Below are 25,966 nucleotides of genomic sequence, written 5' to 3'. Positions count from 1 at the left end.
AAATAAAATATAGTGTTCTTAGATTACTGGACACAGCAAGTGGCAGCACTGCATGGTAACCGCTGATGAATCTTTAATATTTATTACTTTCCCTAGATACAAAATAGTCTCTGGCCTCGGATTGCACATGTGAATTATTTATCTATTTTTCCCTATGATTTTTGTACCTCCTTCTTTTCTGAATATATTTATTATATATATATATATATATATATATATATATATATATATATATATATATATATATACACACATATATATATTATATATATATATTAAGATTTTACATATTAAATACATTTCTATTCAATATAAATATAAAGATTTTTTTTTCCTATGGTCATAGGTATATTCAGCAACAATTAGTGACCTATAAAAATACCAGGTGTAGTCAATGCAGTCAGCCACAGAGCCACCTTTTAGCTTAACAGTGACACCATAAAAGGGCCAGACGGAGAGATCTCATATAGTGCTAGCCATACAAACCACAGCACCATTATAGTAGGGCCAGCCACAGAGCACCCACAAAGTGCTGGTCACAGACCTCTCATACAGTGCCAGCCACAGAGCACCCACAAAGTGCTGGTCACAGACCTCTCATACAGTGTCAGCCACAGAGCACCCACAAAGTGCTGGTCACAGACCTCTCATACAGTGCCAGTCACAGAGCACCCACAAAGTGCTGGTCACAGACCTCTCATACAGTGCCAGTCACAGAGCACCCACAAAGTGCTGGTCACAGACCTCTCATACAGTGCCAGCCACAGAGCACCCACAAAGTGCTGGTCACAGACCTCTCATACAGTGCCAGCCACAGAGCACCCACAAAGTGCTGGTCACAGACCTCTCATACAGTGCCAGTCACAGAGCACCCACAAAGTGCTGGTCACAGACCTCTCATACAGTGCCAGCCACAGAGCACCCACAAAGTGCTGGTCACAGACCTCTCATACAGTGCCAGTCACAGAGCACCCACAAAGTGCTGGTCACAGACCTCTCATACAGTGCCAGCCACAGAGCACCCACAAAGTGCTGGTCACAGACCTCTCATACAGTGCCAACCACAGAGCACCCACAAAGTGCTGGTCACAGACCTCTCATACAGTGTCAGTCACAGAGCACCCACAAAGTGCTGGTCACAGACCTCTCATACAGTGCCAGCCACAGAGCCTCCACAAAGTGCTGGTCACAGACCTCTCATACAGTGCCAGCCACAGAGCCCCCACAAAGTGCTGGTCACAGACCTCTCATACAGTGCCAGTCACAGACCTCTCATACAGTGCCAGTCGCAGAGCACCCACAAAGTGCTGGTCTCAGACCTCTCATACAGTGCCAGCCACAGAGCCTCCACAAAGTGCTGGTCACAGATCTCTCATACAGTGCCAGCCACAGAGCACCCACAAAGTGCTAGTCACAGACCTCTCATACAGTGCCAGCCACAGAGCCTCCACAAAGTGCTGGTCACAGATCTCTCATACAGTGCCAGCCACAGAGCACCCACAAAGTGCTAGTCACAGACCTCTCATACAGTGCCAGCCACAGAGCATCCACAAAGTGCTAGTCACAGACCTCTCATACAGTGCCAGTCACAGAGCACCCACAAAGTGCTAGTCACAGACCTCTCATACAGTGCCAGCCACAGAGCACCCACAAAGTGCTAGTCACAGACCTCTCATACAGTGCCAGCCACAGAGCACCCACAAAGTGCTAGTCACAGACCTCTCATACAGTGCCAGTCACAGAGCACCCACAAAGTGCTGGTCACAGACCTCTCATACAGTGTCAGTCACAGAGCACCCACAAAGTGCTGGTCACAGACCTCTCATACAGTGCCAGCCACAGAGCACCCACAAAGTGCTAGTCACAGACCTCTCATACAGTGCCAGCCACAAAACCCAGGGTTAGGGCATAGCAGGAGCAAATGCACTGAGACCTTCACCATGTAGTCTACTCTAAACCTCCACCCCGATGTTCTCTCGGATTTAAGTCAAGGTGCTGGCTGTAGTAATATTTTGGCACTGTTATTTGGGCACTATATGGCATTATTATATGGACAATCTGGGTGAATGGTGGTGTTATTTAGGCACAATAAGCTGCAAAGTATTATTGCAGTCCTACTTATAATTTTCACCCTTCCCAAAAATGTGAGGGGCCTCCACCATAATTTATAGCAAAAAAGCCTCCTTACAGGGCCAGCCATAGAGTAGCTTTAAAATGTCACTCACTGAACCCCCAACTTCCAGCCACAGAGTACCAACGAAGTCTTCTTACCTCAGCCACTGATCTCTCCTGCAAGTTCAGATCCTTACAAGCTCCAAGTAGCGGTTGCTTTAGTTGGATTTGACCCAACGGCCCCAATGGTGTAAGGCAACATTACTAACCGCTGAGTCACCATGCTACGCTAAGCCCTTGGAGGACATCACCTGTCTATTAGGCCTAGAAGGTATTCAATCTTGTTTGTTTCTTCGCATGTCCCTCCCTATATAAAATTAAAGGATAACTAAACATTAGACAAACTTCTGACATGTCATAGTGAAGTGCTCGTGTGAGCGCTCAGCCGCTTCGTTTCTGTTCGGCTTTTTCCGTAAAGCCGATGTAGCAATGTACAGGCTCATAGACTTTCCATTGAGCCTGTACTCCGATACATTGATTTCCAAAGCAAAGTTGCTTTATTTTTTATTTTACATGCATTCCAAAAAAAAAAATCTTACAAAAGGTATATCTTTTAAAGTGATTTGATGGTGGTCCACAATGATCTCAAAAACACCAGTTCCTCCTCAATACATTAGTGAATGACTATTTAAAGAGGACCGGTCACCTCTCCTGACATGTCCGTTTTAGTAAATAATTGTATACCCAGTGAAATATCAATTCTGGAGCATCTTTTCTTAGAACTCTACATTGTGCCATTCCTCTGTTATTCCTCCTAGAAAAATATGAATAAATTGACAACTGGGCGTTACCTATTGGGGTGGTGTCCCTACACAGACTGACACTGTCCAATCAGTGCTGACAGAGTGAGACTGTGTGGGGAAACACCCCTTTGACAAGAGAATGGTAACACCCAGTTGTCAATTTATTCACAATTTTTTAGGAAGAATAACAGAGGAACGACACAAAGCAGAGTTCTAAGAAAATATGTTCCAGAATTGTTATTTCATGGGGAATATAAGTATTATCTAAAATAGACCAGTCAGGAGAGGTGACAGGTCCTCCTTAAGTGGCTCTCTAGCTGTAATCCACATGTCACGTCCTCTCGCCTCCACAAACAAGATAAAATATTGTCATATTTTTATGCTTTGGTAATAACCAGTGCACAATAAAAACTCAAATTTCAGATTCCTCCTCAGTGACCTGTATGAGAACGCCCCTGTATGTTTTCACAGGCTCACAGACGTCTTTGTTTCTCCGGGATCTGAGTTTACTGTTCAGCTCCCCACATGTTTCAAATTATTCATTTTCCACTATTTTTCCTTGTTTTTACAAGTTCCTTCCGCAAAACGATTTTCCAAAATGTTCAATTCAGCAGAATCAGTCTAAAAACAGAGAAGGACCAAAATGTCCATTCCCGTATACTGTACATAATGATATATACATACATACACTGTACATAGAAATAAGTTGGTCTGGTCCACATAATGCAAGACATTCGAAAATTGCTCAACTAACAATCTCCCCGATATTATTACATAGACATTTTATCAAAATCTAACAGGGTTGGAGGAAATACAAATGATCAGCAGATTTTTGCCAGTCCATTTGGTAAACACAGCTGTTTTAGGACAGCCTGTGCCAGCAGATCCACGAACACAAGACTGGACGGCCATTCGAAGGAAGCATGTAAGGCTGGGTTCACACGCCCTATTTACGGACGTAATTCGGGCGTTTTACGCCTCGAATTACGTCCGAAAATACGGCTCCAAACCGCCGGCAAACATCTGCCCATTGAAATCAATGGGGTTACGATGTTCTGTGCCTGTCACTTCTTGAGACGTAATTGGAGCCGTTTTTCATTGACTCCATTGAAAAACAGCTCCAATTACGTCCGTAATTGACGCCGCAAAAAACGCGAGTACGAGCAATTACGTCTGAAATTCAGGAGCTGTTTTCGCCTGAAAACAGCTCCGTAATTTCAGGCGTATTGGACGTTGCTGTGTGAACATACCCTAATACTACATTGGTATAGCCAACTCCACCATTCCCCAGCAAAATCAGTTGGACCCGCAGCGATCGGCTTCAATCTCTTTGTGAGACAACCCTTTCATATTACTTCCAACCTAATCTGGAATACTGCGCTGATCATTTCCATAAATAATACAGGATACGTTCATCGTCCACGTTCAATTCTTAATGTTTTTTTTGCCGGTAAAAGGAACTGAGTAATAATTGATTTACAGGGTAGAGGCAGACGAAGGAAGGCGGGGGAGGCGAAAATGTAGTGATAGCTCACTTTGTTCCACGTCAAAAATACTAACAGATGGTTTTCTGCTTAATCTTTTTTTACCAACTGAGAAATAGCAATCTGATTGCGCCATTTCTGGATGATTAGAATGATGTCGGGATATTCTGCACTGTGACAAGAATAATACACCGCTTATTAGGTCTCATTTATTACCATTGCAGTAAAGAGAGATATGTGCAGAGCATTGCAGCCACCAGACATCAGAAACTAATTAAGGCTCTGTTCACACTGCTGTATACCCGACGTATACCTCCCATGGAAGCCTTTGACGGATTCCTCCGTTTAGGCATATATGTCATCGTCCCCGGCACGTTCCTTGTGTACACAGTTCCACAGCACAACGCAGTCGCATTCGTAGCGGTTGCGCACAGTATTACAGATTCCTTCACATCATTTTTTCTTTTTTAGTGTAAGTATAAAAGGGTACCAGAAAACCCCTTTAAAGTCCTAATATTTTTAGGAGATCTACGATTGGATAGTCAATAATTTATGCGAGGGAATCTAAGTAAAACATTGAATAATGATGTCAGCTTAAAAAGGAAGGTCCATCATCACAACCAATATATTTTTTTAATTGCTACAATGCATCTAAAATAAAAAAAATGAGCAACTTTGAAAATTGCCTTCATATAAAAAGGTTGTACCGTTTTGTGTCTGCAGTTACTATGTGTCTCCATGGCAACAGACTACAAACAAGCAGCAGAAGAAGAAGTTGAAAATGCGGCACTCACACAAATGGTACAAATTATTTTTTTATTGCGGCAACATAAAAATGCTTCCTAGGGAGGACATTGCAGACAGCACAGGAGGTTGCAGCCTGTTCTCCTTGCAGTAGTACCATCTCCCTCTTCCGCTTGAAAGACTATAAACAAGCCCTGTGTAGTCTGATCTTGCAGTCATACTCCCTTTTATCTCTCTCCTACTTTTTGCTAACCTACCAAATGTATGTTAACGGGGTTGTCCAGTTTAGAAAACCCATGTTTATATAACCTATTAAAGGAGTAGCTATAGGGGGGTCCTCTGTTCAGGATCCTCATTTCTTGGCCAGAGTGCAGAGCGATTGTAAAGTGTTTCTTTCTCTGGAGGACCCGCCCTGTCCTGTATTAGACAGACAACCCATTGATATGAATGGACACAGTGTAATGCATAATTTCACGTGTGGTGGCGCTGCAGGGAAATTGGAAACTTACTCCCCACAGGTTACAGACGATTGCTGGGGGTCCAAGCAGGAGGACACTTTATGACTTATTGTCAAGGGACCCTTCTAACAATTAGGGACTTTCCAAAGTGGAGAAACTCTTTACAGGAATTGTTGGAGTAATCAGCAGTGGCGCAACTACCGCTGTAGCAGCTATAGTGGCTGCTACAGGGCCCGCAACATGAGGGTGTGCGTGCCGCCAGCCGGCACAGCCCCCCCCCCCCCATGCCTGGAGGGCCGCTAGCAGCTGCTACAGGGAGCGCTGTACAGCACTGTCTACAGGGGGGGCTGTATAGCACTGTATGGGGAAGCTATATAGCACTGTCCACAGGAGGGGCTGTATAGCACTGCATGGGGAAGCTGTACAGCACTGTCTACAGGGGTGGGGGCTGTATAGCACTGTCTACAGGGGTGGGGTCTGTATAGCACTGTCTACAGGGGGGGCTGTATAGAACTGCATGGGGAGGCTGTATAGCACTGCATGGGGAGGCTGTATAGCACCGTCTACAGGGGGCGCTGTACAGCACCGTCTACAGGAGGGGGCTGTACGGCACCGTCTACAGGAGGGGGCTGTACGGCGCTGCCTACAGGAGGGGGCTGTACGGCGCTGCCTACAGGAGGGGGTTGTACGGCGCTGTCTACAGGAGGGGGTTGTACGGCACTGTCTACAGGAGAGGGCTGTACGGCGCTGTCTACAGGAGGGGGCTGTACGGCACTGTCTACAGGAGAGGGCTGTACGGCGCTGTCTACAGGAGGGGGCTGTACGGCACTGTCTACAGGAGGGGGCTGTACGGCACTGTCTACAGGAGGGGGCTGTACGGCACTGTCTACAGGAGAGGGCTGTACGGCACTGTCTACAGGAGGGGGCTGTATGGCACTGTCTACAGGAGGGGGCTGTACGGCACTGTCTACAGGGGGGGCTGTATGGCACTAGCTACAGAGGGGCACTATTTACAGGGGGGCACTATCTACAAGCGCGGGCTATGGGGGTGTGGCACCCAGGGGAGGGGGCCCAGTCAAAAGTTTGCTATGGGGCCCAGTTTTTCCTAGTTTTTACGTAAAGCATCTGATACATGGATTACTTCTGCTCAGTAATGATCTTGTAGGTGAGAGAAGATAAAATATTTTTTTTATGGATGAACAGAAAAAAGAATTCACAAAAAAGGACCTTTTAAAAAATATTTACAAATCTGAATCTTTCCAGTGAAGAATTCAGACATGGAAATAATTAAATTCCTGCTCATCTTTCATTGAATGTATTCCCCACTAGAAACATTATTGCAGAGAATTATCCAAGGACAAAGTCTCCAGAACTAATTATAACTGGAATATAAGGTGAATTCTCAAATAACAGAAGGATGAGGGCGTCTATAAATCAACAGCGGAGGCCGCAGCAGTCCCAGCCCATCTCCACCGAGATTTACATATAATATAAATGATGTCTACAATGTGAATAGAATACAGTACACCTGGGAACGTATGTGCCCCCGTACTGCTGGCATAACTAGTGCAGATGGGATAACCCTACATCTTTAGGTTCATATATGTCCACTCGATTGTTATAACCCTAAGATCCAGGATGATTTAGGATAAGGGTCATTTAATCCTGTTACAAATGGAGCCTGGCAAAACTCTAGGAACCAATCACAATAATTTTTGTCTATCCCAAATTTGTTACCCCTAGTTTTTACAGAGGGTGTCCATAATTGGATGACAATCCATCGTTTGTCTGGACAGTTTGAATCAATCCTTAGAAACATGTCTCCACGCCTCAGCTGAGAATACTTGTTATTCTATGGAGGATGGACGATAAGTGGTTACCAGTGTTCTATGTAACCGCTTATCTTGGAGGCAAACAAAGGATTGGACAGCTAAAAAAATTATATGGAGAAAACTTGGCATCAGGATCTACTAACAAATAAGCAATTGGGGAGCTTATGCCACAAATAAAATGCTCCTCTTCTATTACCCCTTTTTCACCTTAGTAACCTTAGGAGAAGAGAGTCCCAACTAAGGACAGTCTTATCCCCCTTCCATATGGGCAGTATGAACCTGTAAGGCTATGTTCACACGGGGTATTTTGCCAAGTTTTTTGACGCGGAAACCGCGTCGCAAAACTCTGCAAAAACGGCCCGAGAACGCCTCCCATTGATTTCAATGGGAGGCGTCGGCGTCTTTTTCCCGCGAGCAGTAAAACTGCCTCGCGGGAAAAAGAAGCGACATGCCCTATCTTCGGGCGCTTCCGCCTCTGACCTCCCATTGACTTCAATGGGAGGCAGGAGAAAGGGTATTTCTCGCTGTTTTATGCCCGCGGCGCTCAATGGCCGCGGGCGAAAAACGGCGCGATAATTGCCGCGAAAATCGGCGTGCAGGGAGAGGAATATCTGCCTCAAAGTTCCAAACGGAATTTTGAGGCAGATATTCCTCCCCCAAAATACTCCGTGTGAACATAGCCTAAAGCTCTACAGTCAGGCACTCCAATGTTATCAAATAAACGTCACGCTACCCTTCTCTATTATAAGGTCTGTTGTAGTTAACGATGATGGTAGTGGTGGTCAAACACCACTTTGGAGGGGGGGGCATTTTGTTTTTTTATCTGTAACATTATACAGCTCCTGATCCTAATACCAACAAACTCAAGTTTAGGGAATAGACCCTAGTAGACCTCTAAACCCTACCTGAATATAGTGGTAGCCAAAAAAATGTAAAATTATTATTAATTTATATGTTCCTATAGGAGTTCGTTCAACCCCTTTAGGGACCGATCTTCAGAAATAATAACCTCCATCGACATGAATTGAAGACAACCCAAAAAGTTTGGTGCCAGCAACAAATTTGCTTCCAGGGGACTTTTCTAATCATATAAAATGATCAGTATACGGTATCGGTAAGGCCTAACATATGAGAAAAAAAATCTTAAATATTAATACCATGGGAGAGAGTTCCTTAAACGGAATCTGTCACATGGAAAATGCTGTCCAACCTACGGGCAGCATGTTATAGAGCAGGTGTAGCTGAGCAGATTGATATATAATTTTGTTAGCAAAGATTCAGTAAAACTTGTAATTTATTAATTTAAACCTCTGCACATTCTGGGCTAAGGAGTCTAGTGGGCGGTGCTATCTCTGTATTCACCCTCATACCGGGAAGGCTGTCAGTCACTAAGTAGGACCGCCCACTGTTCCCAGTCTAGAATGTAAAGAGGTTTAAATGAATAAATTACAAGTTATACTGAATCTTTTCCAACAAAACTATATATCAATCTGCTCAGCTCCTCCTGCTCTATAACATGCTGCCTGCAGATTGGACTGCATTTTTAACGGGACAGGTTCCCTTTAAAACAGCAACTCCCGGATATATCGTTACCGCTCAGCTGCAGACGACAAGCTGTTACCTCAAATTCCCAGCAGTTGCCATGAATATGTGTAAGCAGAATACAGACTGCCTGTCTAAGGGGTAGAAGGGAAGGCATGGGAAATTTGAAATGCCGTATTCCTGCAGATAAAGGGAGCGTCTGATAATATTAGGGAATTGCTACTACTTTCATTACATAATGTATCAGCGGCTTATTTTCTAACCCTACTAGTGTATTGAGAGTTCTTGTTACTGCTGCGTGGCATTATACTCTCTACAATGGGTGTAAATGTGCTCTGAGATGCCATCATGTTACAGAAGGAATGGAGAGAGGGTGGGATTGGGTGGGATTCCCCTGCCAGACAAACGCTGCTTCCCCCGGCTCAGCTCCCTGCACTCCAACCTTACAAACTCTCATTGTGTGGATCATAGGGAAGGAACAAGCTAAAAATAAATCACAGGTGGAAAGATCAGCATAAGATTCATTGAGTAATGACACACGGGAGAAAGCTTTGCAGCTGAAGGGCTTTGACTCTGCTAAACCTGGAGCTGTATAATCACAATAAAAGAGGAATATTTCAATTTATCAAATTAGGCTATAATGTCTTCGGCTATAATCATAGACGTGCATTCACTGTCCCTTAAAAATGGGCATTAAAAATATTCGGAGGACACCAAATATCTATGGTGACCAGCAAGTAAAGACAAGTGAATCGCGATTAAGCAGGGAAGATTTCATATTTACAGTGTGCAAAGCTACAATTTATAGGGTCACTAGGCCACCTGAATACGAACAGGGGTTCATGATAACGGTCTAGGGTGGATTGGGGGTTAACATTTTTATCCCTGGTGGTCTAGGTTAGAGAAGGTATTAATGTCAGGGTAGTGAAAAGGTTAATGCCACCATCCTCGATTGTCTAAGATAATAAAGGGCTAAATACCAGCATCCATGGTGACCTAGAGTAGTGGAGAATTTAATGCCAGCTTCCCTGGTGGTCTAGAGGGGTGGAGGTTTTAATGCCAGCTTCCCTGGTGGTCTACAGTAGGGAAGGTTTTAATGCCAGCTTCCCTGGTGATCTAGAGTGGTGGAGGTTTTAATGCCAGCTTCCCTGGTGGTCTAGAGTGGTGAAGGTTTTAATGCCAGCTTCCCTGGTGGTCTAGAGTGGTGGAGGTTTTAATGCCAGCTTCCCTGGTGGTCTAGAGTGGTGGAGGTTTTAATGCCAGCTTCCCTGGTGGTCTACAGTATTGAAGGTTTTGGTATTCATCATCTATATTCTATTTAGACCCAGATATGTTATAACTGGTATTCCTGTGCTGCTGTGAAAGTGGTCGGTCTCTCTGATCATAGAGATCAGTGCTGTGCAGAACTGACATATTGTGGATTAACATCTGCACAGTGATCTCAGGAGTCCAATCCTGCACCCCCCCCCCCCCCATGAGTCCACACAATCCCCTCTTTTTGGGCGCCGCTGATCAGGGAGACGGTCTGCCATAGCTTGGATCTGCCAATAAAAATTTAGTATCTATGACCAGCTCCTTTATAATAGAACAGTTAGGGTATGTGCACACACACTAATTACGTCCGTAATTGACGGACGTATTTCGGCCGCAAGTACCGGACCGAACACAGTGCAGGGAGCCGGGCTCCTAGCATCATAGTGATGTACGACGCTAGGAGTCCCTGCCTCTCCGTGGAACTACTGTCCCGTACTGTAATCATGTTTTCAGTATTGGACAGTTGTCCTGCAGCGAGGCAGGGACTCCTAGCATCGTACATAAGTATGATGCTAGGAGCCCGGCTCCCTGCACTGAGTTCGGCCCGGAACTTGCGGCCAAAATACGTCCGTAAATTACAGACGTAATTAGTGTGTGTGCACATACCCTAAGAAATTCTGTATATGTTGAAACCTTTTCCTGAACAGACTGCACTTCTCCCTGCGCCTCCACACAAACTTTTCATCTTGATTTAATGTAAGAGGAGGAAGATTTTCAGTACGGTGTATTGGGATTGCTGTGTTTTGCCACAAGGGACAAATTGTAAATGAGATACTGCATTGCAGTCAATGAATTCTTTACTGGAAACATCATGTCTTCCACATATGTACACAGGAAAAGTAACAACTATTATATAATATAAAGGAATAGTGGGATACATGCCAAAAACAACAACATAACAACTGTCATTAGATGTAAAAACGAAATATATAATATTGAATTTATAACAACAACCTCATGAGGATTTACAAACTATATATAGTATATAAAATCTATATTCTTGTACAAAGTGGGCATTATTAAAGTAGCCCATATAGGGCAGTATTAGGCATTGTTCACGCGGCATGCATTGGACAAGTATTTTGGCGCATTTTACGCTCCAAAATACCATTAAAAAAACGCTGAATAAAGGTTGCCATTCAAATCAATGGGGAAAGTGCGTCATTAGTACATACACTCTTTTTACCCAAGGGTGTTTAAAAAGCATTGCATTAAAAAAAAAAAAACAGCGTTAGGTAAATTTTTTAGCACTTAAAAAAAATAAAATATTTCCATAGTCACTGGGAATCCGAATTACGTGCCAAAAACGCCCATAAAATGTGTGCGAAAAGCCACAAAAAAGTGCTTTACAAGAACGCTAACGTACTTGTCAAGTTTAGATGTTTTTTTTAGCTGTGTATGAAAATGCCTTTATAGTATAGTAGTTATGTTCTAGTATATAGGGGGCAGTATTATACCAGTTCTATTCTTGTATATAGGGGCAGTATTATAGTAGTTATATTCTTGTATATAGGGGGCAGTATTATAGTAGTTATATTCTTGTATATAGGGGGCAGTATTATAGTAGTTATATTCTTGTATATAGGGGGCAGTATTATAGTAGTTATATTCTTGTATATAGGGGGCAGTATTATACCAGTTCTATTCTTGTATATAGGGGCAGTATTATAGTAGTTATATTCTTGTATATAGGGGCAGTATTATAGTAGTTATATTCTTGTACATAGGAGGCAGTATTATAGTAGTTATATTCTTGTATATAGGGGGCAGTATTATAGTAAGTTATATGCTTGTATATAGGAGCAGTATTATAGTAGTTATGTTCTAGTATATAGGGGGCAGTATTATAGTAAGTTATATGCTTGTATATAGGGGCAGTATTATAGTAGTTATATTCTTGTATATAGGACCAGTATTATAGTATTTATGTTCTAGTATATAGGGGGCAGTATTATAGTAAGTTATATGCTTGTATATAGGGGCAGTATTATAGTAGTTATATTCTTGTATATAGGGGCAGTATTATAGTAGTTATATTCTTGTATATAGGGGGCAGTATTATAGCAGTTCTATTATTGTATATAGGGGCAGTATTATAGTAGTTATATTCTTGTATATAGGGGGCAGTATTATAGTAGTTATATTCTTGTATATAGGGGGTAGTATTATAGCAGTTCTATTCTTATATATAGGGGCAGTATTATAGTAGTTATATTCTTGTATATAGGGGGCAGTATTATAGTAGTTATATTCTTGTATATAGGGGGCAGTATTATAGTAGTTATATTCTTGTATATAGGGGGCAGTATTATAGTAGTTATATTCTTGTATATAGGGGGCAGTATTATAGTAGTTATATTCTTGTATATAGGGGGCAGTATTATAGCAGTTCTATTCTTGTATATAGGGGCAGTATTATAGTAGTTATATTCTTGTATATAGGGGGCAGTATTATAGTAGTTATATTCTTGTATATAGGGGGCAGTATTATAGCAGTTCTATTCTTGTATATAGGGGCAGTATTATAGTAGTTATATTCTTGTATATAGGCGGCAGTATTATAGTAGTTATATTCTTGTATATAGGGGGCAGTATTATAGCAGTTCTATTCTTGTATATAGGGGCAGTATTATAGTAGTTATATTCTTGTATATAGGGGGCAGTATTATAGTAGTTATATTCTTGTATATAGGGGGCAGTATTATAGTAGTTATATTCTTGTATATAGGGGGCAGTATTATAGCAGTTCTATTCTTGTATATAGGGGCAGTATTATAGTAGTTATATTCTTGTATATAGGGGGCAGTATTATAGTAGTTATATTCTTGTATATAGGGGGCAGTATTATAGTAGTTATATTCTTGTATATAGGGGGCAGTATTATAGTAGTTATATTCTTGTATATAGGGGCAGTATTATAGTAGTTATGTTCTAGTATATAGGGGGCAGTATTATAGTAGTTATATTCTTGTATATAGGGGCAGTATTATAGTAGTTATGTTCTAGTATATAGGGGGCAGTTATTATAGTAGTTATGTTCTAGTATATAGGGGCAGTATTATAGTAGTTATATTCTTGTATATAGGAGCAGTATTATAGTAGTTATATTCTTGTATATAGGAGCAGTATTATAGTAGTTATATTCTTGTACATAGAGGGCAGTATTATAGTAGTTATATTCTTGTATATAGGGGCAGTATTAGGGCATGACCACACATGGCGGAATTCCTCCGCAACTGTCCGCATCAATGCCGCACAGAATCTGCATTGCAGATTCTGCAGCGGATCTGCACAAAATGTGCAGAAAATTGATGCGGACTGGCCGCTGCGGACTGCAGGAAAAGTGCTTCTCTTCTCCCTATTCAGTGCAGGATAGAGAGAAGGGACAGCACTTTCCCTAGTGAAAGTCAAAGAAATTCATACTTACCGCCCGTTGTCTTGGTGACGCGTCCCTCTTTCGGCATCCGGCCCGACCTCCCTGGATGACGCTCCAGTCCATGTGACCGCTGCAGCCTGTGCTTGGCCTGTGATTGGCTGCAGCCGTCACTTACACTGAAACGTCATCCTGGGAGGCCGGACTGGAGACAGACGCAGGGAGTTCTCGGTAAGTATGAACTTATATTTTTTTTTACAGATACATGTATATTGAGATCGGTAGTCACTGTCCCGGGTGCAGAAACAGTTACTGCCGATCGCGTAACTCTTTCAGCACCCTGGACAGTGACTATTTACAGACGTCTCCTAGCAACGCTCCCGTCATTACGGGAGCCCCATTGACTTCCTCAGTCTGGCTGTAGACCTAGAAATACATAGGTCCAGCCAGAATGAAGAAATGTCATGGTAGTAAAAACAATACGCTCCGCAGCACACATAAGATCTGCGGACTTCATTGCGGAATTTTGACTCTCCATTGAAGTCAATGGAGAAATTCCGCCATGAGTCCGCAACCAGTCCGCCACTGCTCCGCAACAGACAGAGCATGCTGCGGACACCAAATTCCGCTCCGCAGCCTATGCTCCGCAGCGGAATTGTACGCATCGTGTAAACGAACACTGCTAAATTAAAGTGAAAGTCAATGGAGAAACGGCTCCGCTGCGGATTAACGCTGCGGAGTGTCCGCAGCGGAATTTAAGTGAAATTCCGCCATGTGTGAACCCGCCCTTATAGTAGTTATATTCTTGTATATAGGAGCAGTACTATAGTAGTTATATTCTTGTACATAGGGGCAGTATTATAGTAGTTATATTCTTGTATATAGGGGGCAGTATTATAGTAGTTATATTCTTGTATATAGGGGGCAGTATTATAGTAGTTATATTCTTGTATATAGGAGCAGTATTATAGTAGTTATATTCTTGTATATAGGAGCAGTATTATAGTAGTTATATTCTTGTATATAGGGGGTAGTATTATAGCAGTTCTATTCTTGTATATAGGGGCAGTATTATAGTAGTTATATTCTTGTATATAGGGGCAGTATTATAGTAGTTATGTTCTAGTATATAGGGGGCAGTTATTATAGTAGTTATGTTCTAGTATATAGGGGCAGTATTATAGTAGTTATATTCTTGTATATAGGAGCAGCATTATAGTAGTTATATTCTTGTATATAGGAGCAGTATTATAGTAGTTATATTCTTGTACATAGAGGGCAGTATTATAGTAGTTATATTCTTGTATATAGGGGCAGTATTATAGTAGTTATATTCTTGTATATAGGAGCACTATTATAGTAGTTATATTCTTGTACATAGGGGCAGTATTATAGTAGTTATATTCTTGTATATAGGGGCAGTATTATAGCCGTTATGTTCTAGTATATAGGGGCAGTATTATAGCAGTTATATTCTTGTATATAGGGGGCAGTATTATAGTAGTTATATTCTTGTATATAGGGGGCAGTATTATAGTAGTTATATTCTTGTATATAGGAGCAGTATTATAGTAGTTATATTCTTGTATATAGGAGCAGTATTATAGTAGTTATATTCTTGTATATATGGGGCAGTATTATAGTAGTTATATTCTTGTATATAGGGGCAGTATTATAGTAGTTATATTCTTGTATATAGGGGGCAGTATTATAGTAGTTATATTCTTGTATATAGGGGCAGTATTATAGTAGTTATATTCTTGTATATAGGGAGCAGTATTATAGTAGTTATATTCTTGTATATAGGGGCAGTATTATAATAGTTATATTCTTGTATATAGGGGCAGTATTATAGTAGTTATATTCTTGTATATAGGGAGCAGTATTATAGTAGTTATATTCTTGTATATAGGGGGCAGTATTATAGTAGTTATATTCTTGTATATAGGAGGCAGTATTATAGTAGTTATATTCTTGTATATAGGGGCAGTATTATAGTAGTTATATTCTTGTATATTGGGGCAGTATTATAGTAGTTATATTCTTGTATATAGGGGGCAGTATTATAGTAGTTATATTCTTGTATATAGGAGGCAGTATTATAGTAGTTATATTCTTGTATATAGGGGCAGTATTATAGTAGCTATGTTCCAGTATATAGGGGCAGTATTATAGTAGTTATATTCTTGTATTAAGGGGGCAGTATTATAGTAGTTATATTATTGTATATAGGGGGCAGCATTATAGTAGTTATATTCTTGTATATAGGGGCAGTATTATAGTAGTTATATTCTTGTATATAGGGAGCAGTATTATAGTAGTTATATTCTTGTATATAGGGGCAGTATTATAATAGTTATATTCTTGTATATAGGGGCAGTATTATAGTAGTTATATTCTTGTATATAGGGGGCAGTATTATAGCAGTTCTATTATTGTATATAGGGGCAGTATTATAGTAGTTATATTCTTGTATATAGGGGGCAGTATTATAGTAATTATATTCTTGTATATAGGGGGTAGTATTATAGCAGTTCTATTCTTGTATATAGGGGCAGTATTATAGTAGTTATATTCTTGTTTATAGGGGGCAGTATTATAGTAGTTATATTCTTGTATATAGGGGCAGTATTATAGTAGTGATATTCTTGTATATAGGGGCAGTATTATAGTAGTTATATTCTTGTATATAGGGGGCAGTATTATAGTAGTTATATTCTTGTATATAGGGGGCAGTATTATAGCAGTTCTATTCTTGTATATAGGGGCAGTATTATAGTAGTTATATTCTTGTATATAGGCGGCAGTATTATAGTAGTTATATTCTTGTATATAGGGGGCAGTATTATAGCAGTTCTATTCTTGTATATAGGGGCAGTATTATAGTAGTTATATAATTGTATATAGGGGGCAGTATTATAGTAGTTATATTCTTGTATATAGGGGGCAGTATTATAGTAGTTCTATTCTTGTATATAGGGGGCAGTATTATAGCAGTTCTATTCTTGTATATAGGGGCAGTATTATAGTAGTTATATTCTTGTATATAGGGGGCAGTATTATAGTAGTTATATTCTTGTATATAGGGGGCAGTATTATAGTAGTTATATTCTTGTATATAGGGGGCAGTATTATAGTAGTTATATTCTTGTATATAGGGGCAGTATTATAGTAGTTATGTTCTAGTATATAGGGGGCAGTATTATAGTAGTTATATTCTTGTATATAGGGGCAGTATTATAGTAGTTATGTTCTAGTATATAGGGGGCAGTTATTATAGTAGTTATATAATTGTATATAGGGGGCAGTATTATAGTAGTTCTATTCTTGTATATAGGGGGCAGTATTATAGTAGTTCTATTCTTGTATATAGGGGCAGTATTATAGTAGTTATATTCTTGTATATAGGGGGCAGTATTATAGTAGTTATATTCTTGTATATAGGGGCAGTATTATAGTAGTTATATTCTTGTATATAGGGGGCAGTATTATAGTAGTTATATTCTTGTATATAGGGGCAGTATTATAGTAGTTATGTTCTAGTATATAGGGGGCAGTATTATAGTAGTTATATTCTTGTATATAGGGGCAGTATTATAGTAGTTATGTTCTAGTATATAGGGGGCAGTTATTATAGTAGTTATGTTCTAGTATATAGGGGAAGTATTATAGTAGTTATATTCTTGTATATAGGAGCAGTATTATAGTAGTTATATTCTTGTATATAGGAGCAGTATTATAGTAGTTATATTCTTGTACATAGAGGGCAGTATTATAGTAGTTATATTCTTGTATATAGGGGCAGTATTATAGTAGTTATATTCTTGTATATAGGAGCAGTATTATAGTAGTTATATTCTTGTACATAGGGGCAGTATTATAGTAGTTATATTCTTGTATATAGGGGCAGTATTATAGTCGTTATGTTCTAGTATATAGGGGCAGTATTATAGCAGTTATATTCTTGTATATAGGGGGCAGTATTATAGTAGTTATATTCTTGTATATAGGGGGCAGTATTATAGTAGTTATATTCTTGTATATAGGAGCAGTATTATAGTAGTTATATTTTTGTATATAGGAGCAGTATTATAGTAGTTATATTCTTGTATATAGGGGGCAGTATTATAGTAGTTATATTCTTGTATATAGGGGCAGTATTATAGTAGTTATATTCTTGTATATAGGGGGCAGTATTATAGTAGTTATATTCTTGTATATAGGGGCAGTATTATAGTAGTTATATTCTTGTATATAGGGAGCAGTATTATAGTAGTTATATTCTTGTATATAGGGGGCAGTATTATAGTAGTTATATTCTTGTATATAGGAGGCAGTATTATAGTAGTTATATTCTTGTATATAGGGGCAGTATTATAGTAGTTATATTCTTGTATATAGGGGCAGTATTATAGTAGTTATATTCTTGTATATTGGGGCAGTATTATAGTAGTTATATTCTTGTATATAGGGGGCAGTATTATAGTAGTTATATTCTTGTATATAGGAGGCAGTATTATAGTAGTTATATTCTTGTATATAGGGGCAGTATTATAGTAGCTATGTTCCAGTATATAGGGGCAGTATTATAGTAGTTATATTCTTGTATTAAGGGGGCAGTATTATAGTAGTTATATTATTGTATATAGGGGGCAGCATTATAGTAGTTATATTCTTGTATATAGGAGGCAGTATTATAGTAGTTATATTCTTGTATATAGGAGGAAGTATTAGAATAATAAGAAAAAAACAGGATATGTAATAAAAAGTTATACGTTTGTTTAGAGAAAATTCTGCATAACTTTTTTTGTACCTGCCATTTTTCTGGACTGTGACCCCAACAATTTCAGCAAACATTATAATAAACGAAAATTATCTACGTACAGCCTGACAAGGACTTTCCTCTTCAGAATCATAGAATAAACATTTCTTGAACTCTTGGGTGTGCATGTGTGACCAATTCTGTATAGTGTGGGCTCTGCTCATCTCTCTTTCTCTCTCTATATACACATTCGAGTCCCATTATTATGACCAGCAGCTAATATCCAGAGTAACCGCCGTATGCAGCACTGACAGCAGCTAGACAGGCTGGGAGTGACTCGATAAGGTGCTGGTCAGTCGTCTCAGGTATATGGAGCCATGCTGACTGCAGAGCATCCCACATTTACTGGAGGGTGCGTAGGGGGAGGACCCATAGAGCCAAAAAGACGATCGAGGTCCCACAGATGCTCAATTGGGTTAAAGTCTGGTGAATTAGGGGGCCAGAGAAGTACTTGGAAGTCCTGGTCGTGCTCTTCCAACCACTGTCGGACATTTCTAGCCGCGTGACATGTCGAATTGTCTTGCTGGAAGATTCCATCTGCCCCAGGGAAGACAATCAGCATGTATGGGGGGACGTGATCTGCAACGATGGATTCATACCCAAATCGGTTCAGAGTCGTCCACATGGATGAGTGACCCAGAGAATGCCATGAAAAAAATCCCTAGATCATAATGCGGCCGCCACCAGCTCGTGTTCTTCCAGCAATGGTTGCCGGGTGTTTGTTCTCTGAGGTTTCTCGCCTGACACGCCAATGTCCATCTCTTCGATGAGCAAAAAACGTGACTCATCGGAGAAGGCAACCCTTTGCCAATCATCGAAAGTCCAATTCCAATACTGCCATGCAAACTGAAGCCTTTTTTTCCGATGCAGCTTTGTTACATAGGAGCAGTGACCATCCGTCTGCTTTGGAGCCCCATACGCAGTCGGGTTCGCTGAACTGTTGTGTTAGACACGTCCGGTAGCCCCCTGGTTAATTTTCACGGTGAGCTGCTCCATTATAGCGTCTCGTTCAGCCCTTGCGCACCTTCGTAGCCGACGTTCACCTCTCGCATCAATCGCACGTGGTGCTTCACAGTTTCCACGTGTTATTCCTAATGGTGCCATTTGTCCACTTACGATACACTGTCACCACAGCAAGACGCGAACAGTTCACAAACTGCGCTGTGTGAGAAATACCGCCACCCTTGGCCCGAAAGCCAAAAATCATCCCTTTTTTCAACTTTGATAAACCACCCCTTTTACCCATGACAACAACGAGTGATATGTGATAAGACAGCCGACCGCACACCTTATATACCCACCAAGCCAGCCCACAGCACATCACTTCCTTCATGGGCTACGTGCTGCCGAAAGCAGGAGGTGGTCATAATAATGTGACTCAACTATGTGTGATAGATATATATATATATATATATATATATATATACACACACACACGTCTCTCTGCACCCGATGGGGAGCAAATTGGGAGTGGCACTTTTAGCGAACTTATACGGACTTATTAGGGCATAATGGGAGAAGGGAGGAACGTGGAAAGTCCAAAGAACAAGCTAATATTAAACTACACAGGCTAGTATACTGAGAAGGAGACTGGGATAACCAGCCTTGAGAGGCAGCATCATAAGAAAACCACCTTATGTAAAGGGGGTTTTAAACAGGACGATTATCGGGCAGATGAGCGTTCATATAATGCTCATTGCCAATAATTTCCCTGTGTAAACAGGGAACAATAAGTAGATGAACGAGCAAACGCTGGATCATCTGTTGGTCGTATCATTTTTTTTAAAAGTGAAATATTATCGTTGTCGGCAGCAAATCTTGGTGTGTAAACAGGGAGATGCGCTGCCGACATGATAATAATAGATGCGAATGAGTGATCGGAGTAACGATCGCTCTTCCCCATCCATAGCTCCGTGTGACAGGAGCAAACGAGCGCCGATCAACAATGTGTCGTTGATCGGCGCGCAGCTGTACCGGCTGTAAAAGGGCCTTAACAGACTCCACAAAGTTGGAGAAATATCATTGTTCATATCAAAATGAGGCTATGCCTAATTTTAAAGGCAGCAAACGCTAATCTGTTTACTAATAAGCATCATTACGCTCCTAAATGCTGTGACTATCTGAAAATCAGCTGAAGAAGAGAAGAACATGCCGAGGCTTCCTCAGAAATCTGTCACACTCCAGCATGCTGACATTCTCCTGACGGGACTCCGTAATTACAATCTGTAGTTTCTTAAATTAAGAGATATTCGGAAATGAAACATTTGTCATGCCGGCAATTGCAATTAGAAATGCGTTAGATTCCCATTTAAAGAAGGAGTGACAATCTTGGCTACCGGGTGACGATGTGTTCACTAATGACGAAATGTATATATGACTGACACAGTAAATTATCATTCCTGCTATGTTTCTGCAGAGGCAAGGAATTGAACAGCTGCATATTCTAACAAGAATGGGCCGGGACAAGTGACATCACCACAATAGGTGTAGTGACATCACTATATGAGCATCACTAAAGCAATCACAGGTAATCATTAGAGTGGAAAGTCTACTATACTCTGCTTGGGGTGGAAACGGACTCAGCTGATAGGACCCCTGGCACCAACAACCAAACTGACTCTGGCATAGCCATTTCTAAGGCAGAAAAAGCTGCACACAAACCATACAGTTGTACAGCAAATATATACTAGGAGATCCATGCACAGCAAGGCTCTGTTCATTAAGCATTTAATGGTCCAGGACTCCCACCAATGTCAAATGAAACAAATATATATTCTTGTATCCATAGGAGGCAGTATTACAGTAGTTATATTCTTGTACATAGGAGCAGTATTATAGTAGTTATATTCTTGTATATAGGGGGCAGTATTGTAGTAGTTATTCTTATATATAGGGGGCAGTATTATAGTAGTTATATTCTTGTATATAGGAGGCAGTATTATAGTAGTTATATTCTTGTATATAGGAGAAGTATTATAGTAGTTATATTCTTGTACATAGGGGGCAGTATTATTGTAGTTATATTCTTGTATATAGGAGGCAGTATTATAGTAGTTATAATCTTGTATATAGGGGCAGTATTATAGTAGTTATATTCTTGTATATAGGGGCAGTATTATAGTAGTTATATTCTTGTATATAGGAGGCAGTATTATAGTAGTTATAATCTTGTATATAGGGGCAGTATTATAGTAGTTATATTCTTGTATATAGTGGGCTGTATTATAGTAGGTATATTTTTGTATATAGGAGCAGTATTATAGTAGTTATCTTCTTTGACATAGGGGGCAGTATTATAGTAGTTATATTCTTGTACATAGGGGGCAGTATTATAGTAATTATATTCTTGTATATAGTGGGCTGTATTATAGTAGTTATATTCTTGTATATAGTGGGCAGTATTATAGTAGTTATATTCTTGTACATTGGGGCAGTATTATAGTAGTTATATTCTCGTATATAGGGGGCAGTATTATAGTAGTTATATTCTTGTATATAGAGAGCAGTATTATAGTAGTTATATTCTTGTACATTGGGGCAGTATTATAGTAGTTATATTCTCGTATATAGGGGGCAGTATTATAGTAGTTATATTCTTGTATATAGGGGGCAGTATTATAGTAGTTATAATCTTGTACATAGGGGGTAATATTATAGTAGTTATATTCTTGTATATAGGAGCAGTATTATAGTAGTTATATTCTTGTATATAGAGGGCAGTATTATAGTAGTTATATTCTTGTATATAGGGGAAGTATTATAGTAGTTATATTCTTGTATATATAGGGGCAGTATTATAGTAGTTATATTCTTGTATATAGGGGGCAGTATTATAGTAGTTATATTCTTGTATATAGGGGAAGTATTATAGTAGTTATATTCTTGTATATAGGGGGCAGTATTATAGTAGTTATATTCTTGTACATAGGGGGCAGTATTATAGTAGTTATATTCTTGTACATAGGAGGCAGTATTATAGTAGTTATATTCTTGTATATAAGGGGCAGTATTATAGTAGTTATATTCTTGTATATAGGGGGCAGTATTATAGTAGTTATATTCTTGTATATAGGAGCAGTATTATAGTAGTTATATTCTTGTATATAGGGGTAGTATTATAGTAGTTATATTCCTGTATATAGGGGCAGTATTACAGTAGTTATATTCTTGTATATAGGAGGCATTATTATAGTAGTTCTATTCTTGTATATAGGAGGCATTATTATAGTAGTTATATTCTTGTATATAGGGGCAGTATTATAGTAGTTATATTCTTGTATATAGGGGGCAGTATTATAGTAGTTATATTCTTGTATATAGGGGCAGTATTATAGTAGTTATATTCTTGTATATAGGGGCAGTATTATAGTAGTTATATTCTTGTATATAGGGAGCAGTATTATAGTAGTTATATTCTTATATATAGGGGCAGTATTATAGTAGTTATATTCTTGTATATAGGGAGCAGTATTATAGTAGTTATACTCTTGTATAAATCAATGGAGAAAACATCTCATGTGGTAAATAGTTTTAAAGGCATTTTTTTCTAGTCTAGGGGAAAGAAATGAATACAAAAAAAAAAACAACAACCAAATTTTCTGTATAAAATCCAATAATCTGCAATATGGGGAACCACGCAAGTTCCAGATTTTCAGATGATATTAGTCAGCAAAATAAAATTCCTTTCAGGACCTACAAGTGCCAGACTGAAGACTTTTACTACATTTCACCGCTCCGATCGACATTCCCACGTACTGAATTGCATTTTAATTTTTATTAGTAAATTTACAGTCGAGTAGATTGGCGCAGTTATACAGAACTACAAAGAAGATAAACAATGACTTCTGCTTATGGATTTGTGTCCTTGGCTACAGAAACAAATTTACATTCAGTTGCCCGCCACATAATGCATTCAAATAAATATCTCCCTTCATTTACGAATGCACCCATGCAAAACGACGAGTCTCAGCAATCTTATTTCACAGGCTTCCCTAATAAAACTCTGTAGATTTCTAATATGCAATACAAGGCAGGGAAACCGGACAAAATGACAGTAGAATGGAGCGTATTTCAGCTTCAAAATGTAATCTGCTATTAATAGGAGTCGGATATGAAAATGTATGATTAGATAGATATGAGATAGATAGATAGATAGATAGATAGATAGATAGATAGATAGATAGATAGATAGATGAGAAAGCGAAAAGGAGTGATAGACATGAGATATATCTATATATCTATGCATTTATATATCAGTCTATATATCAATTATTTATCACATTATCTACTCAATCTAGCCCACCTCTTATATTTAATTATCTCATATCTATCTATCTTTCTATTTCATATCTATCTGTTCATATATCTCACTAATGGTCTCGTCTTACCTCTTTTTTCCGTCTCTTTGTCTTGGTCAATTTATTTTCTTTTGACTTTTTGGACTTCTTTCTTTTCTGAGTGGCAAATTGTTCTTCAGGAAAGAAGTCATCTATAGCTTCCATGGCCCGGTCTTCTTCGTCTAAACAGAGAAAAGACACCAGCCTTTATTACCATTTTAGTCTTTAGAGTGGGCAGACATTTTGCTAGCACTGAAGCCCCCCCACAGCTTTACCCCCCCCCCCCACCTTTCTTTAGAACGATAACATGAGTGACTCAAAGGGTTGTTGTTGTTTTTTTTCCAAGCAAAAGGTCATCACCATTACAGAAAAAGAACAAAAACAAAATTCAAATTAGATTTAAGGTTCAGGTCCTTTAGGCGGCGGAAGTCCGTTATTTGCTCCAAAAACCTCGGAGGAAATTATGAAGTTTAGGTCTAACAAAAAAGTTGAGCAGTTGCCCACAGCAACTAAATTATTGCATTTATTTTTTAACCTGCACTAGAAAAATTAACGAGAATATGGTTGACGTGTCCAACATCCAAATCTTAATGTTACCCGACTGAATATTGTTGAGGTGAACCAGCTCTGTTCCAGACGCTCATTTCTTTGCCAGAGTAGAGAGCGGTTACAAAGAGTGTATGTCGCTCTGGAGGACCTGTCCTGCAATATACAGCCAAACTATTAATATGAATAGACATTATGTAATGCTTCATTTCTCCTGTGGTGGCACTGCAGGGAAATTGAACACTTACAGTCAGGTTTCCCCACAGATTACACCTGATCGCTGGGGGTTGTTTTTCATTGTTTGACTGGGCTCTAGGGCAAGTTCCAAAATATGGTTTACCGAGTTTGATGTGGTAGAACTTGATTGACCTCAACTCAATCACTTTGGGGATCACTTGAACATTAAATACATGCCAGGTCCATCACCGAACCTCAGTCTGACCTCACTATTATTGCACTTCTTTACATAGTGCCAATATATTCTGGCATTTGCTTAGTATAGGCCATGAATGTTTGATCCATGGGGGTCCAACCATCAGCACCCCACCGATCAGCACAATGAAAGGGCCTATTCCTTGTTTACACAGGCACAGTGGCTCGTCTGTATGAGCGGCTGTGCCTGGTCCTGTAGCTCAGTCCCATTCACTTGAATCTCATATTAAATGCGATGTTTGAGGGTTCACAATCTTTATTTCTACTTTAATTCAACACAACATAAAAAACGAAGACCAATTTTGTATTTCCTTAGAGATAAATATGAACAAACTTTTATTTAAAGAAAAGTAGATGGATATCATTCGTGTGGGTATAAGCTCAGAATTATTTAAGATGAGGAAACACATTTTACAGTCTCTGCAAGGACTCAAGGTCAGAGATGACAAATACCGCATACTGTGTGACACTGGAGCCATGCCTAATGAAATGCAGACGGTAGAACACGGACCTCATATTAAAATATTAAACTGCATCTGTCACCAGGGTAATCTCCAGGAATTATATTTTAAATAACCGGGGTTCACGTCCATTCACATATTGAGGTGTGGAAAATTTCCAATGTCACTGATGATCCTAATTCGACATATCAAAATGCCACCCACTTTTCCAAAACCTCCGTTATTATATGCGCATTTGCTGGGACCGCCAGTGATCAGCTGCCAGGCAAAGCGGTTGCTTACTATTCAGTTGAGACATTTCACAGTGCCCAGAGGTGTCTGCAAGATCGGACTGGCACACTAGAGTATGAGAGGATCCTCCAGTTGGCCCAGACTCTGAGACAATGAGCCACAAAGGTCGAGCAGAAGACAACCCCATTTGGAGGAGACTTCGGAGCCAGTCACTTGCCACTAGGGACTGTTTCTTATGGAACGATTCAAAAATAACCTATTAGATATTATTGATATGCCCCGTGTGTACGACGACAATAAAGATTATGAAGCAATTGAAAGTTGACATGTTCTACATAGATGGAGGGTGGTCCTCAGGGTAAGGAGTTTGCCAGAGCTGCTCTTTGTAGAAGCTCTTGGGTTTTGCTAGTAGTTGACCAGAGGGGCTAACCCCGTGGCCTCTGGCTTCTTATCTTTTATCTCTGTACTAGACTCTG

The 25,966-nt window shown here is 39.7% G+C and overlaps 1 protein-coding gene across 6 annotated transcripts in view; it reads right to left on the bottom strand.

Moving 5' to 3' along the window:
• Positions 1-25,966, bottom strand: part of CHD5 (chromodomain helicase DNA binding protein 5) — a 131,149-nt gene that overhangs the window by 93,263 nt on the left and 11,920 nt on the right. For all 6 annotated transcript variants that reach the window (XM_075839463.1, XM_075839467.1, XM_075839468.1 and 3 more), the window contains exon 2: positions 23,872-24,002. In XM_075839463.1, the coding sequence (XP_075695578.1) occupies positions 23,872-24,002 (131 nt within the window). The remainder of the gene's footprint in view (positions 1-23,871; positions 24,003-25,966) is intronic.

Source organism: Rhinoderma darwinii, chromosome 10 (genome assembly GCF_050947455.1).
Source record: "Rhinoderma darwinii isolate aRhiDar2 chromosome 10, aRhiDar2.hap1, whole genome shotgun sequence".
Taxonomy (NCBI): domain Eukaryota; kingdom Metazoa; phylum Chordata; class Amphibia; order Anura; family Rhinodermatidae; genus Rhinoderma; species Rhinoderma darwinii.
The sequence above is the reverse complement of the archived record's forward strand: the minus strand, read 5'-3'. Positions and strand labels throughout refer to the sequence as shown.